The sequence below is a fragment of the Ovis aries genome, chromosome 6 (genome assembly GCF_016772045.2).
Source record: "Ovis aries strain OAR_USU_Benz2616 breed Rambouillet chromosome 6, ARS-UI_Ramb_v3.0, whole genome shotgun sequence".
Taxonomy (NCBI): Eukaryota; Metazoa; Chordata; class Mammalia; order Artiodactyla; family Bovidae; genus Ovis; species Ovis aries.
Window position 1 is genome coordinate 25725791 of NC_056059.1, and position 16145 is coordinate 25741935.

The 16145-nt window shown below is 37.7% G+C and overlaps 1 protein-coding gene across 3 annotated transcripts in view; it reads left to right on the forward strand.

Moving 5' to 3' along the window:
- The window catches only part of LOC114115282 (alcohol dehydrogenase 6-like), a 29411-nt gene extending 19455 nt beyond the window's left edge, over positions 1 to 9956 (forward strand). For 2 of the 3 annotated variants that reach the window (XM_060416860.1, XM_060416861.1), the window contains 6 exons: positions 605 to 749; positions 2530 to 2617; positions 2726 to 2942; positions 4363 to 4623; positions 6374 to 6506; positions 8867 to 9956. In XM_060416860.1, the coding sequence (XP_060272843.1) occupies positions 605 to 749; positions 2530 to 2617; positions 2726 to 2942; positions 4363 to 4623; positions 6374 to 6506; positions 8867 to 9123 (1101 nt within the window). In that variant the 3' untranslated portion in view covers positions 9124 to 9956. The remainder of the gene's footprint in view (positions 1 to 604; positions 750 to 2529; positions 2618 to 2725; positions 2943 to 4362; positions 4624 to 6373; positions 6507 to 8866) is intronic. The other variant, XM_027970862.2, reaches the window with a different exon arrangement.
- Positions 9957 to 16145: the final 6189 nt, after the last annotated feature.

The following is a 16145-nucleotide window of genomic DNA, read 5'->3' on the forward strand; positions in this document are numbered from 1 at the left end:
GATGAAGAAACTGAGACTCAGAAGGACAATTTATCCCCTGATCACACAGTTAAACAGGGGTGCAGAGCCAAGATTTCAGCTCTGAACTCTTTAGTAACCACTGCTCTGAGGGCCTCCACTGTAAACTATCTGGCTGATTTACAACAAAAAGTGGAATTACAACTTGTACCAATAACATAACTGTAAAGCCCTCATGTGAAATAAATTAAAGCCTCAATTATAATAGGAGGCATTATCCCTCTCCTTCCTGTACTCCAATTCCTTCATTTCTATAACTGGTCTTGCTCCTCCACACTCCCACCCACAAGCTACAGTGAAGCACAGAGTGAGACCTTTGATGCCACATGTGGTTTTACAACGGTCTCTTCTGAGCATATCCTACCCTCTCCAGTAAGTTTTAAAATCATTTGATTCCAAAATTAGCTAGTGAAAAACATTGCATTGATTGAAACACATTACTGGCCCTTGTCCAGAATTCAAACTAAGAAATTAATGCATCAATATTAATGCAGCATATCAAACTACCAAAACACTTTACAACATTAACAATTCTAGAACATCTCTGAGACAGAGAAAACAATATTACTCTTTGCCTTCCATACAGATGGTGGCCACTGCGCTCTGTGGGACCGAGATGAAAATGTTAAAGGATAAAAATCTTCAGCACCAACACTACCCTATCATTATGGGCCATGAAGGAGCTGGAATAGTCGAGAGTGTGGGAGAAGGAGTGAGCACAGTGAAAGCAGGTATGAACTGGTACCTGGAATTAGGAAATAGCAGCAACTTGGAACCCACCTCAGGAATAAAAAGCATCCCTTAAATTATGTTAAGTGTAAGTGAAATAAAAGGTAAAATATTGCCCATTTCTTAGAAAAGGAGGGTTAAAAGTATAAATTACGGAAAAATACTAAATGTATTCTTTATACTTATATTTTGATATTAATAAAAATAAAAAATAGAATGTACTGAGATTGAACTTGAAAGAGTGCAAATGTGACAAAAATTTCCTCAAAAAAATCAACTGAGAGAAATGGTTGAACAATTGTTTAAATGAAGCGTATGATAAATTTGATAAATAGTTCAACTATGATAAATAGCTGAACACATTAGGGAAGAAGTTCAGAACTGGATCAAATTCATGTAGGAATTTAATATAGGATTAAGTTTGCCTTTCAAATTTGAAGGGGAAACATGGATTTCAATATATAATATTGAAACAACTGGATAGTTTTCTGGAGAATAAAAGTAACTTCAGTTGCTATTATATTTTTATAGAAAGAAAGATGCTATATGAATCCAAGAATTAAATGTGAAAAGAGAAACCATAGAAGTATTATAAATTATTGTAACAGAACATTTTGTAATACTTCAGAGAAGGGAAGGAAATTTTAACTAATCCAAAAAATTCAGATGTAAAATAACATATCGATAAATTTGAAAATAAAGTTCTTTAAAATTCTGTGTTAAAAAAATACCCTTCACCCAAATCAACAAGCCAGTATGACAGTGGGCAAATTCCTTTAATTTATAAAGAATTCTTTAACACTAACTTATGAAAATTGGCAAAGGAAATATACATCTAGTTTGGAGGAAAATATATACAGAGATATAGATATATACACATATACGCACAAATGCTTTCTAAGCATGTGAGAAGATGCCCAATCTCAAACCCTAAATAAATTAAAATGTTAAAGACAACAGAAAAAACTGTTTATCTGAAAAATTACCAAAGACTTGAAAATGTCATATTTAGGGCTGACAACCTTTAAGGTCGTAAGACTAAAGTGCTCAACCTCCATTGATAGGCTGTCAGCTGGGACTACAGACCTCAGCTCCTTGAAGCTGCTCACATTCCTTCTCATGGGGCCCCCTTGCCCACTTCTAGCCTCAAAGCAGCAATGGCACATCAAGTCCTTCTCATGCTTTGAATCACTTTTTCTTCCTCTTCTGCTTTCCTCTTGTCTCCTTTCATGGATCTTTGGTCCACCTAAATAACCCAGGATAATCTCCTATTTTAATGTCAATTGCTTAGTAATCTTAATTACATCTGCAAAGCCTCTCTTCTTTCCATGTAACATTCACAGGCATGATAACTTGATATATTTAATTTCTGGGAATTAGGATAAGACATCTTTGGTGAGCCATTTTAGAAATTCTGCCTACCACAGACCATGTGTGCTCAAAATATTTATTGCATTGTTCTTTTTCATGTCAAAGAGGAAGAAATACCAAAAATAGAAAACAACCTAAATGTCTGTCAGTGTACAGGGTGCTGCTTAAATATAAATTATGATATATTTATATAAAAGAATACTATATAAATATTAAATAAATGATAGAATGCTGTATTATTCTAAGATAAGAAGTCTCTAAGATCAACCTTTAAATAAAAAAGCAAGGCCTATGATCGGGTACATAGTATACTAGTTTTTGTCTTTCTAAAGGGACTATGTTCAGTTCCTGAGATACAGGTATCTCTTTACTTTAAAAATAATGCCTTCATAAACAATTTTGCTCTCTTAGGAGATAAAGTTATCGCACTCTTTCTACCACAATGTGGAGAATGCACCTCTTGCCTTAATTCTGCAGACAATCTTTGTATAAAATTCAAGTAAGTTTTTACAAACTTTTTTTTGCAAAATTAATTCACTTTCCTTAAAGGGAATCTAAACTTTCTAATTCCAAATAAATGTTTTTTGTTTGCTTTTGTCTATAAAAGACAGGGAGAAACCCACCTGATGTCTGATGGTACCAGTAGATTTACCTGCAAGGGAAAACCAGTATACCACTTTGGGAATACAAGCACCTTCTCTGAATACACAGTAATGAATGAAATCTCAGTCGCCAAGATCGATGCAGCTGCACCTCTGGAGAAAGTATTCTTAGTTAGCTGTGGTTTTTCTACTGGGTATGGTGGTGCAATCAATACTGCCAAGGTAAGAAGCATTTATATCCATTATGAATGTAATTGTTGACTTATGGAATTGGAAGGCCGTATGTATCTGGGCCGTGTCTGATCATATAGCCTGAGAGACTCGCAAACCTGCCTCAAAACATCCTCAAGTTCTTTATTATTGTCTAGTCACCTGTACTCCCTTGCATATATTTCCCATTCCTTCTTGGTCAGTAGTATGTGGCAAATTAAGTCTAGATGCCATTCACAAGCGGAGACATCAGGGATTCCTGGGAGTTGAACACACTACGGTTTAAAATGACTATATATCCTTCCACATTCCAGTTAATTCTTTTTTTCTTGCAACATACATTTATGGGGCCATTCACTGTTCCAGATGCTTTGATTCAACAGCTAAAAGTGCCCATTGAGCTTCTATTCTGTTACTTAACAGATGGTGATAAGTTCCTATAAAAATAAAAGGGAAGTAAAAAGACCAGTTGATGGAGAAGATGTCGGCATGTAAAACAGACTAGTCAGGTAATCCCACTCTGGCTGAGTGGGTTACTGCTCTGTTTGATTTTTTATTCTTTTTCTTTTTGATGGTACCAAATTGACTTGCAGGATCTCAGTTTCCCAACAAGGGACTGAATACAAGCCACAGCAGTGAAAGCCTGGAGTCCTAACCACTAGGCCACTGGGGAACTCTAGAGTGGGTTACTGTTAAACGACAGTTTCTGGAATATCACCCAAACCAGCCTAGCTTCTTTCTACAAGTGGTTAATAAATTTCCTTTTGAAAAATTTTTTTCTTTTGTATTTCTTATTTTGTATTGGAGTATAGCCGATTAACATTATGATAGTTTCAGGTGAAGAGCAAAGGCACTCAGCCATACTCGGCCGTGTATCCATTCTCCCCCAAACACCTTTCCCATCCAGGCTGAAGCAGCAAGTGAATTTTAGTTCTTTATTTTTTCCAATCTCCATTAGTCCCCATACTATCCAGAGACTTAGTGTGGGGTTCAATTTAAATTAGTCTCATTTTAGACCCAATAAAAAATAAGTCTTCACCTTTGTAAGGCACTGACATTATAAGTGAAGCAAAGTTAACAGATATCCAAAAGAAAAGAGAAGGGAAATGTTGCAAGAAGGTGGAAAACTCAAAAATATATGAAATCAAATACTCTGTTAAAGAAGTCTTAAGAGTCAATGAAAGTTCATGAAACTTCTACTTACCCTAATTCCTGAGGCTTAAAACTCTTTTTACAGGTTAGTTTTTGCTCCTTTATCAAAAAGTATCCCATATCTAGAAATATGATGAGAAGCTAAAATTCTCTAGTCACATGTTTTTTTGAAGATGGCCTTTGTTTATGTCTCATAAAAAAGTACATTCAGATCTTGTCTGTCCAATTAAGTCACAGTATATGTTCCCTTTGCTCTTTTTCTCTGCCTTTGGGTGTGCAGGTGACCCCAGGCTCCACTTGTGCTGTGTTTGGCCTGGGAGGAGTGGGCCTGTCTGTTATCATGGGCTGCAAAGCAGCTGGAGCAACCAGGATCATTGCAGTGGACACCAACAAAGACAAATTTGAGAAGGCAAAGGAAGTGGGTGCCACTGAGTGCATCAACCCACAGGACTATGAGAAACCCATCCAAGAAGTTTTATTTGACCTGACAGGTGATGGTGTGGACTTTAGCTTTGAGGTCATTGGAAATCCAGAAACTGTGGTATGTGATTTTCAATTGTGAAAATTACCAATATTTCTATCAGTTGTGTTTTTTTTTTTTTTTTTTTTTTTTAAGATTTGTATATTTATTGGCTGTGGTAGGTCTTCGTTGCTGCACATAGGGCTCCCTCTAGTTGTGGTGAGTGAGGGCTACTCTTTATTGTGGTGCACGGGCTTCTCATTTCCATGGATTTTCTCTTGTGAAGCAGAGCGTCTAGGTGCCTGGGCTTCAGTAGTTGCAGTGCACGGGCTCAGAAGTTGTGGCACACGGGCTTAGTCATGCCACAGCATGTGGGATCTTCTCTGACCAGGTATTGAATCTGTGTCCCCGGCATTGGAAGGCAGATTCTTATCAACTGAACCACCAGGGAAGGTCCCCGTCTTTATTTTAGATTCTCAACTGAGTGAAAATTCCCTCCACAATCTTCTATTTAATTCTCTTTGTGCCCCTGACATCCCACCTGGTACCTTCTGTCTACTCTTATAAATCTGTTCACTATCCCAAACACTGACCCCCCATACTGAGTTTTCTTCTCCCTCTGTTCCATTATATCAATACTATTCCTTCAAATAAGCAGACAGCCTACAATAGACAGGGGAAAAAAAAGCTTTGTAAGGAATTCTTACTGAATTATTTCATAATAAGGAGCAGCTTAGTAACTATAACTTCCAAGCCAGAAGATTTAAGTGTGACAAGAATAATTAATGACCCTGCAAAGCTCTACACTTTCAGCAAAGTCTATCATGTTGGATCTGAGATAATCTTCCAAGAAACATTATTTACCAACCTTGATTAAAAGAGTTCAAGAATGAAGGGAAAAATGGTAATTTTTCTGGCTGAATATGGTTTATGTAAGAATATAAATGGATAGGACATTATTTCACAATTTGAGCCTCTCTTTCTTTGGGACTGTAGAAATAGCATACTAGTGGGTTGCATGTCTCCATTTTCTAATCAGCTCCATGAAAACCCGAGATCTGCCTCCTCCAACTGAGACCCTTTCCTCAGCTTACAAAATGTTTCCATTCCTCACTACACATAAATTCCCTCATTGGTAAAAATGATATAACAAAATCTTTGTCACAGGCTTTCCTGCAGATAGTCTTGCTCCAAAAAATAGTGTTTGAAAATAAATAATGGGAACATGCTTATTTATAACTTTGCTAATAGCCATGCAAATAGCCAACTCTATTTTTCAGTATCTAAAAGAATGTGCTAAGTCGCTTCAGTCATGTCTGACTCTTTGCAATCCCACAGACTATAGCCCACCAGGCTCCTCTGTGCATGGTATTCTCCAGGCAAAAATACTGGGGTGGGGTGCCATTCCCTTCTCCAGGGGATCTTCCCAACCCAGGGATTGAACTCACATCTCTAACATCTCCTGCACTGGCAGAAGGGTTCTTTATCACTAGGGCTACCTGGGAAGCCCTATGAATATGTCAGCTCTAACTAACCACCCGTGTCAGTATAAAAATTATTACTGTCATTATTATTATTACTACTACCATGGGTGCCTTTATTTTCATTTTTTGATTTTCATCTATTGTACCAGATACTATACTCTGTAGCACACAATGTCTTATTTATGTTTCAGCGCATTCTTAAAAAATAAATGTTATTTCAAATGAGGACAAGGAGCATCAGAAAAGCATGTAACAGACCACTGAGAACAGTCAAGCTGAGATTCAGACTTAGGTCCACCTCTCAAGTACACCTCTTAACCCCCCCATTGTTTTACATTGCTTTACAGGCAGCTGCACTGGCCTCCTGCCATGAGAGCCATGGGGTCTGCGTGATTATTGGGTTAATCATTGGTGTCCAACTCAACATCAGTGGCCACTTGTTCTTCTCAGGACGTTCTTTAAAGGGATCTGTTTATGGAGGTATGAATGATTCAGGGGAGAATGGAAATGTGTGGGATTATAGAGGAGGGAAGTAAAGAAATGTGTAATGAATGCTTGAATGAGAGCTTTAGATTATAGTTGTTTCAACACACAAGTATCTAAGATAAGAGGATGAATATTGATGTATGCAGTTGCTTCTTAGCAATTTTTTTTCATGCAAAGGAAGAGATTTTTTTAATTGATTAGTGTCCAAAGTTTAATGAAGATTCTAAATCAAAAAGGAAAGGCAATACTGTGATAAATAACTATTCAATTCAGTTATATGATGGCCAACTGGAATTCTTTGGAGAATATACTGAATTATTAGTAAATGGTTCAACTAATGTTAAATCTTACCCAAAACAATCGAGTTGGCATTGTACAACTCAAAGACATTAGACATAATGAACTCATGATTGAAAAGAGAAACGACCGATAAAACCGAAACAGAATATTTTTTCCAGAGGAAAAAAAAATTTTTCATACAACCCCTTGGTTTTCCATTTTTTAAACCTGTCTTACAACTTATATATTTCAAAGACTTTAGAAGTGTTTTCTTACTGAGGAAGTAGAAAACAAACTAAAATAAATCTGTGTGGGATTCTAGGCTCATAAGCGAGCAACCTGATACTTAAGAGAAATATACTTATCCAGAGATTTGGGGGAAATTTGAATTCTTGGGCAAAAGACATGAGAACCAGGAGCTACCTGAATTTGGGGGACTGGTGGTTCATTTGTGTTCTCCCAACTGCTTACGGCAGTGTCCTATAGATACCAGGAATCTTATCGAATTCATGGACATAGAGTAGAGAAATGGCATGGCCAGCCAAAACAAGCAATAAATCAGTTTAATTACCAGTTCCCCCATTTGGGATAATTAAACGTATCCATTGCTATTTCCCTCTAGAGACAATATATCCCTCAGAGACAATAATTGTTGATTCCAAATACACATACTCAGTTAACTCTTGTTAAATAGGCTCACTAATATTTCAAATAAAACTCACAAGGAAACTACTTTGCTCGACACCTATACATTCATATAATGGTCATGAATGTAAGTTAATTCCTTCTACAGATAGTATAATCCACTGGTTTCAAAGATTTTCATTAAAGGGTAGCCTCTAATGACAGGACTGCTAAACCTCCTATAATGTACACAGTGAAAAAAATTTCCCCCTAAAATTAGTGGCCTTGTTCAGAAACACTATCTAGCCTAGTTCTATTTTTCTGGACCCATCTTTTTTTTTGGGGGGGGGGTTAAAAGAAGAAACAAAAAACAAGTGAAAGTGTTCTTTACATAGATATAAAAATGCTTTATCAGATTACCAATGAACAGGTAGGAAAGACATCAAAAGTTATCATAAGAAAAAATGGTAACTATGTGTGGTGATGGATGTTAACTAAACTTAGTTTAATAGTAATCATTTCATAATATATACATATATCAAATCATTATATTATACATATAAAACAAATATGTTACATATTAATTACACTGCAACTTTTTAAATGATAAAAACAAATAGAAAAACACACCATACTTCATGTCATAACACAGAGCATCATTTAGAATTCTTGATTACACATAATTAAAACCAACTTAAACAGAAAATAAATGTATTGGAAGTGTTTTAGATTGTGTTGAGAATAGTTTTGGAAAGCCTGGAGAAACTGGCTGGGGCTGGAACCAAGAAAAGCAAGTAACTGCCAAGACCCTGTCACAGAACCAGCTGCTTAGGACACTGTTGCCTCCTTGCAAAATCACTCACGCTTTGCAGAAATGAGCAGACCACCAAATTCTTTGTGGTGACTCACTGAGCATGTTGCTCAGCACAGCTAAACATGAAGACAATGCTTTTTGAGAATCACAAGAACAGAGAAAATACAATGCTAAGCTTTATATTATCTTAACTGACCCCATCTTTTCCTGTGCAAGTTTACTTTCTAAAGGCACATTTTATTCTTACCTCACTTTATAAACATTCATTTTTCAAAAGTGTCACTGAGCACTGCCATGGTGAAAGTTCTTCTCTTCCCTTAAAATATTTGGCTCTTTCATGAAGCTGCAGATCAACACACACACACACACACACACACATACATCTCTAAGAAGAGGTCCATGTTCTAGTTGCTGTAAACAAATACTCCTCTGCAGGCCCAGAGGTCTCCTCCAGGATAATAGCCTTCCACACAAAGTATATGGCTGGGGCAGGCATTCATTCTCCTGATGGTCCAGACAAGTTAGCAGGAAATCCTTGTATTTCCTCAAAGCCAACAACTCCAGCAACAAATTGTAGGGCCTTTTTTGTATACTGGCTCTTTTGTATTAAATCTATTGTTAATCTGTGTATTTCCAGGCTGGAAAGGCAGAGATGGTGCCTCTAAACTGGTTTCTGATTATATGGCAAAGAAGATTAACCTAGATGCACTAATTACCCATACTCTGAATCTTGACAAAATCAATGAAGCAGTTGAATTAATGAAAACTGGAAAATGGCAAGTGACTTACACAATTTTTATGTCTAAGTATTTGGGGCCAAGAGAAATGGTATGTGGAGGTGGGGAGGCAATGGAAGGGAAGTCATGGCTGGAGAAGCCACATACAATCAACTGAAGGAAGTTTCAGGAATTTGCAAAAAATCTCCTTCCCCTATGCATTTTGTTTTATTACCACTTTATAATACATAATTCTTAAAATACTTCAATGATCACCTACCCTTACCACTAGAATTTTATTTTCAATTTGGTATTGCTTTAAATGTACATTAACTTACTGAAGTTAGCTTATAAAATTCTAGCCCAAATTTAAGTTCATAATTTATAAGAATACAATTATTATTTTTGTCATTCTATTTCAAACAAGAAATTATCTCTAGAATTCTAAATTCTAGCACCTATCTTTGGCCCACAAACCAAACACTAGCCATAAACTGGGCATTAGTATTCCCCAAGGGGTATAAGCCTACTTTACATATTCCTTACTCTTGGGGTTTCACATCATTTTGAAAAATCTCATAACTGATTTAATCTGCCTATTTTCACCTAAACTTTAGGAAAGGGAATCCAATTTATTCGTTGGTATACAAAGGGAAAATTTGAAATTCAAATCACAAATGTTGCTTTAGAAACATTTCAACTTTTTTTTTCCTTTGCTTTCTTTTTAGCATCCGCTGTGCCCTGTTACTTTAAGTATGATGCTCACCAACTAAATACCATTTGCATAATTTCACGGTTTAGAAGAATTATCCACACAACGCTGTTTCTGTCTGCTTGCCTCTGAGTCATTTAGCAATGGGCTCATACCCAGCTTCTACTGTCACCACTTCATCACCATTGTTCTCACGTGACCAAGCGTCACCCAGGAACATCCTCCCTTTCAGAGCTAGGTGAAGGTTGATTTGAATCACCCAATCCTAGACCCTTCAAATAAACAAAAATCACCCAGGATACTCCCATTTCAGTTTTCTCTATGTCTCAGTCCATGTTTCCTTGCACACTGTGTTTCTTCCACATCAAGTTCTGCCTCATTTCACACCAAAGAAACAAAACTCACCATTCATGAGCTTAATGTACATTCAATAAGCCACAAGTTCCAGGAAATCTGTACCTCCCAAGAAGCCCTCAGGCAATGACTGACAAAAATTGCTAGGAAATACACAGTCCACAGAGTATCCCTATAAGGTTAAACTCCAATTGTCCACTTTGATAGTCAGCTTTAAAAACACACTCTTACACCCATATGCATAGCAGCATTATTCATAATAGCCAAAAAGTGGAAGCAACCCAAGTGTCCATCAACAGATGATGGATAAAAAAAAATTGTACATGTACACATAGTCGAATTATATTCACCCCTAAAAGGAAGGAAACTCTGACACATGGGTGATAACATGGATGAAACTTGAAGACATTATGCTAAGAGAAAAAAATCAGTTATGCAAGTATAATTGTGAGCTGGACTCCATTGTAAGATGCACCCCAATGATCCCCACCTTCTGGTATTCACACCCTTGTGTAATCCCCTCTCCTCAAATGTGGGTTGGACTTAATGACTCAATTTTCACAGTAGAAAGGATGAGATATCATTTCCGCAATTGAGTTCTATTCCATCTGGGGAGTGTCTCTCTTCGATTGCTTGTTCTGGGAGAAGCCAGCTAGTACATTAAGAGGCAGCCTGAGGAGAGGGCTTGAGCTCAGAAGTGGATCTTAGGAGGCCTGTAAACCACTCTGTAAGTGAAACTGGAAGAACATTCTTCCTGAACCAAGCTTTGAGATGACCAGCCCTGGCCAATACCTCAATTACAGCTTTGTGAGAAACCCGGAACCAAACCACTCAGCTCAGCTGTTCCCTGATTCCTGACTAATAGACACTTTGAGAACACAAATGCTTGTTTTAAAGCGCTAAGCAACAGATAACTGGTATAGTATACTGGTAGTAAGTCAGATAGAGTCTCTCTTGGCATGCTCTTGGGATAAAATTACTGTGAGTCTCCTGTGATTAATTTGGATGGGATACAGATTACAGAATATGTGCTGCCTTGTGCAGTATTATTAGCACTTGAGAAATAAGATGGTAATGGTAATTATGAGGACTGTGGATTTAGTTATTGTTAAGTGTCATCAATACCCTGAAGGAAAAAAAATGATAGGCTTGAGTCAGACAACAATCAACCAATAGTATGATAGTATGACTAACAACCACAGGACTTCTATAGCAGCATTTAAATGTCCCCTTATCTCCTACCACTAGAGGACAAATTGGGCTGAAAAATCAGGCCAATGATTTAATTATGATATTAGCAAAATTGCAGAGAGGTTTTCATCTATAAATCTGTCACTAAAACCAGGGCAATGATAGGAAAGGGGTGATATCTTAAAACTGAACTGGACTATCTTAACTTTGAACTGCAGATTCTCCTAAATGCTATAGGCCTAAAGAAGTGTGCCACTCCCCCTTGCCACAGGTAGTAGCCTCTCCTTGCCTGGAGACCACAAGGAGCCTTACTAAGGTGAATGCCTCATGAAATGATACTTGCCCCCTTAAAGGTATAACTTTACTTCTTCCTCATGATTTCTAGGCCAATAAATGCATTCAAATCTCAATGTGACTAGGGAAATAGTTTGTTTATTTTTAAAAAACTACAAAATCTGGCTCACATGCATTAGCAAGAATTAGAAAAACATGTTGCAATCAATCATAGGCATTCTAAGCCAGAGACTATAAGGGAGAGATTGTTGGAATAGGAGCAGTCTCTTCCTCGTGATTTAATTCCTGAGAAGGACAGCTGGAGTCAGTTCTGTGCTAGTGGAAGGGCTCCTCAAAGCTCAGAGGGAAAACAATGCCTTACAGTAAACGAGATGAAGACACCATCAATGCTTTGGAAGAAGCCACCAGGTTTAGAGAGGAGTGATGCAGGCATCACGTGAGCAGGAAACACTCCCTTTGTCTCTCCCCTTCAGTCTCCAACCAGTAAAACATCCATAACTCAACAAAAGTCCCTCTGCCCAACACACGAGGATGTCAGAGATGTCCACATCTGTACGTCTAACAGTCAGTAGACTGGAACACAGAGAGGAGGCAGAACTGAAGAAACTACGGAGGCAGACTCTGCGACCCCAGCTCACCAGCTCCGATGGCTGAACCTGTAGCCGCAGAGAGCCTGGTAGCAACAGAGGTGGCACACGCGACTCCAGTCTCCGAGCTATGCAGCAGAGGGGCCTACAGCTCTGTCCCTGAAAGCACCCAAGACTCCAGCTCACTGGCATCCTCAATGGAAGCTCCTGTGAATGCCAAAAGCACAGGTGCATCAGGGGGATCTAAAACCTTAGCTCTTCCTCCCACCGTCCTTCTCTCCCTATGGTGGCAACTCAGGTGATCCCAGATGCGGTGGAGGCACCAACCAATCCAGTGCCCTAGGCAGTGATGCCAGTGACAGCAGCAACCCCAAAGACATAAGCAGTATCAGCAAGGGTACCAGGCAACACCTCTGGCAGGGACAGTGCAGAGTGGGGATATCTCAAATATAGCCAGAGCCATATTTTTCTTATGTAAGAAAAATAAAAAACTTGAACTATATTGCCACCCATAGAGTTATATTTCATAAACATAAATCTGTTTTGTTGGGAAAAAGGCCTTTAATTACAATTTATCAAATTATTAGATTCAAGTTAAAAAAATAAATAAAAAGCTTAAAGATATTTACTATTTCAAATGCACCAGCAGAGGGACAACCCATGAAGCACCATGAAAAACCACGATTACATGAAATCACAAAAAGAAATTAATAATTCTCCAAAAATCAAACTTAAAATCAGAGAATACTGTGATCTAACTGATAGAGATTTCAAAATAGCTGTCATGAAAAAACTCAATGAGCTATAAGAAAACTCAGAAAGGAATTTCGGTGATCTCAGGAATAAAATTAATAAACAAAAGGAATTCTTTTCCAAAGAGATTGGAGCTCTCAAATAAAGAATCAAATAAATTCTGGAACCAAAGAACTCAATAAATGTGATGAAGACTACATTAGAAAGCACCAAAAATAAAGACCATATGTAGGAGAGAATCAGTGACCGTGAAGATAGAAACCTAGAAATGACACAGGTAAAAGAGGAGTGGGAACAAACATCCTTTTAATATGAAAAAATAATATGAGAGCTATCTGGCTCCATTAGGAAGTGAAACAATAATAATGGGCATCCAAGGAGGAAAAGAGAGGGAGATGGGAGCAGAGAGCTTATATAAAGAAACAGTAGCTGAGACCTTCCCAAACCTGAGGAAGGAACTAGGTAAAGAAACCCACAAAGTTAAGAGAACACCAAATTACCCTGATGCAAAAAGAAATTCTCTAAAACACAATATATTAAAGCTGTCAAAATTTAATGACAGGAAAGAATTTTAAAGGCAGTCAAGGAGAAAAGGACAGTGACTTATAAAGGAACCTCATTAGGCTACAACAGATGTTTCCACAGCAACTCTACAGGCCAGCAGAGAGTAGAATGACACACTCAAAATATTGAAAGATAAAAAAATATCAGCCAAGAACACTCTATTCAGCAAAGTCATCTTTAACATATGAAAGAGAAATAAAGACTTTCTCAGATAAACAAAAGCTGGGGGATTTCATTACCACTAAACCTGCCTTATAAGAAATGTTGAAAGGAGCTCCTGTACCTGAAATGAAAAGGCAAGTATAGCAAACTTTGTGTAAGGTGCTAAATAGACAAAGAGAATCAGAAAATTGCAACTCTATATCAGAATAATTGTTAAACAATTATAGCATAAATGCTAAAGGCGGGGGGAAAGCAGTATAAATAACTATAACTACTTCAATCTGGTAACAAACTCACACCATAAAAAGGGATGATTTCAGACAACCTAAACATAAAAGGGAAAGCAGGAAAGGATGGAGCCTATATAGACAAGTGAAGATAAGATGTTATCAGCAGGAAAAGGGGCTATTTTATCTGTGAGATGTTTTGTACAAACCTCATGGTAACCACAAAACATAAATCTAGAACAGAGACATGAAACATTAAAAAAAAAAAAAAAGAGGAAACCAAGAAAAATATCATAGGAGAGCACCAAACTAAAATATCAGACAGAAACACAAGGATATAGGGATATAGAACAATTAGAAAACAAAAGATAAAATGGCCGTACCCAGTCCCCATTTATCAATAATCACCCTAAATGTAAAATGACTGAATTCACTAATCAAAAGATACAGAGTGGCTGGGTTGTTTTTGCTTTTATTTCTTGTGCCTTGGAACACTAATCTAGGCAAATATTGCTACAATTTATGTCAGAGAATGTTTTGCCTATTTTCTTTTCTAGGAGTTTTATGATGTCATGTCTTATACTTAGGTGTTTAAACCATTTTGAACTTATTTTTATATATGGGTGAGGGAATGTTCTAATTTCACGGATTTATATGTAGCTGTCCAGCTTTTCCAACACCTCTTGCTGAAGACTGTCTTTTCTCCATTGTATATTCTTGTCTCCTTCATTGTAGATTGGCTATAGGTGTCTGGGCTCCGTGTCCTGTTCCAGTGATCATTGTATATCTGTTTTTGTGCCAATACCATGCTGCTTTGATTACAATACTTTGTAGTATTATCCCAAGGAGCATTTTCAAGTGTTCAGCCATAGTTTGCCATGAGCAACCTGGTCACCTCAAAAACCAGCAATATTTGTTTCTGTAAAGTGTGCCCTTTCCAGTATCTTAGATATTTTATATTTTGATGGCTAGAGTAGCAAATATAAACCAAGAGACAATATACATATCAGAAAAAGAAGATTCAAAGAATGTAAAGGCCTTCCGGTCATTGTTAAAAGAGAAATCACACATAGCAAATTACTGGTGAAAGATGGATTAAAACAACCCCAACTTAAGTCTACAAAAAGCATGTGTGATTTTGTAATTTTTTAAAACAAGTAATTTAAAATGTAGGTCTTTAAAACTCTATAACAACATGCTCGTAACTAATTCCAGTAGTCATATACAGATGTAAGAGTTGGGCCATAAAGAAGGCTGAGTGCTAAAGAATTAATGCTTTTGAACTGCTATGCTGGAGAAGATCTTGAGAGTCCCTTGAATAGAAAGGAGATCAAACCTAAAGGACATCCACCCTGAGTGTTCACTGGAAGGACTAATCCTGAAGCTGAAGCTCTAGTACTTTGGCCACCTGATGGGAACAGTTGACTCTTTGGAAAAGACTCTGATGTTGGGAAAGATTGAGGGCAAGAGGAGAAGGGGGCAACAGAGGATGAGATGGTTGGATGGCATGAGTGACTGAATGAACATGAGTTTAAGCAAACTCAGGGAGATAGTGAAGGACAGGGAAGCCTGGCCATGCTGCAGTTTTTAAGTTCACAAGGAGTCAGATACAACTTAGCAACAGAACAAGTCTTGAGGCACCTCCATGGTGTTTTCCAGACAGAATTCAAATCCCTTGAACCAAAGCACCCCCCAGTGAATATGATGTTTTCAGTAGCAGTTGTCGTCAGCAATCCAATAGACATTCCCTCAACCTCTCTTTTTTTTTGTGTGTGTGTGTGTGTGTTTTATTTTTTTATTTTTTTATTTTTAAACTTTTAAAATCTTTAATTCTTACATGCATTCCCAAACATGAACCCCCTCCCACCTCCCTCCCCATAACATCTTTCTGGGTCATCCCCATGCACCAGCCCCAAGCATGCTGCATCCTGCGTCAGACATAGACTGGCGATTCAATTCACATGATAGTATACATGTTAGAATGTCATTCTCCCAAATCATCCCACCCTCTCCCTCTCCCTCTGAGTCCAAAAGTCCGTTATACACATCTGTGTCTCTTTCCCTGTCTTGCATACAGGGTCGTCATTGCCATCTTCCTAAATTCCATATATATGTGTTAGTATACTGTATTGGTGTTTTTCTTTCTGGCTTACTTCACTCTGTATAATCGGCTCCAGTTTCATCCATCTCATCAGAACTGATTCAAATGAATTCTTTTTAACGGCTGAGTAATACTCCATTGTGTATATGTACCACAGCTTGCTTATCCATTCATCTGCTGATGGACATCTAGGTTGTTTCCATGTCCTGGCTATTATAAACAGTGCTGCGATGAACATTGGGGTACATGTGTCTC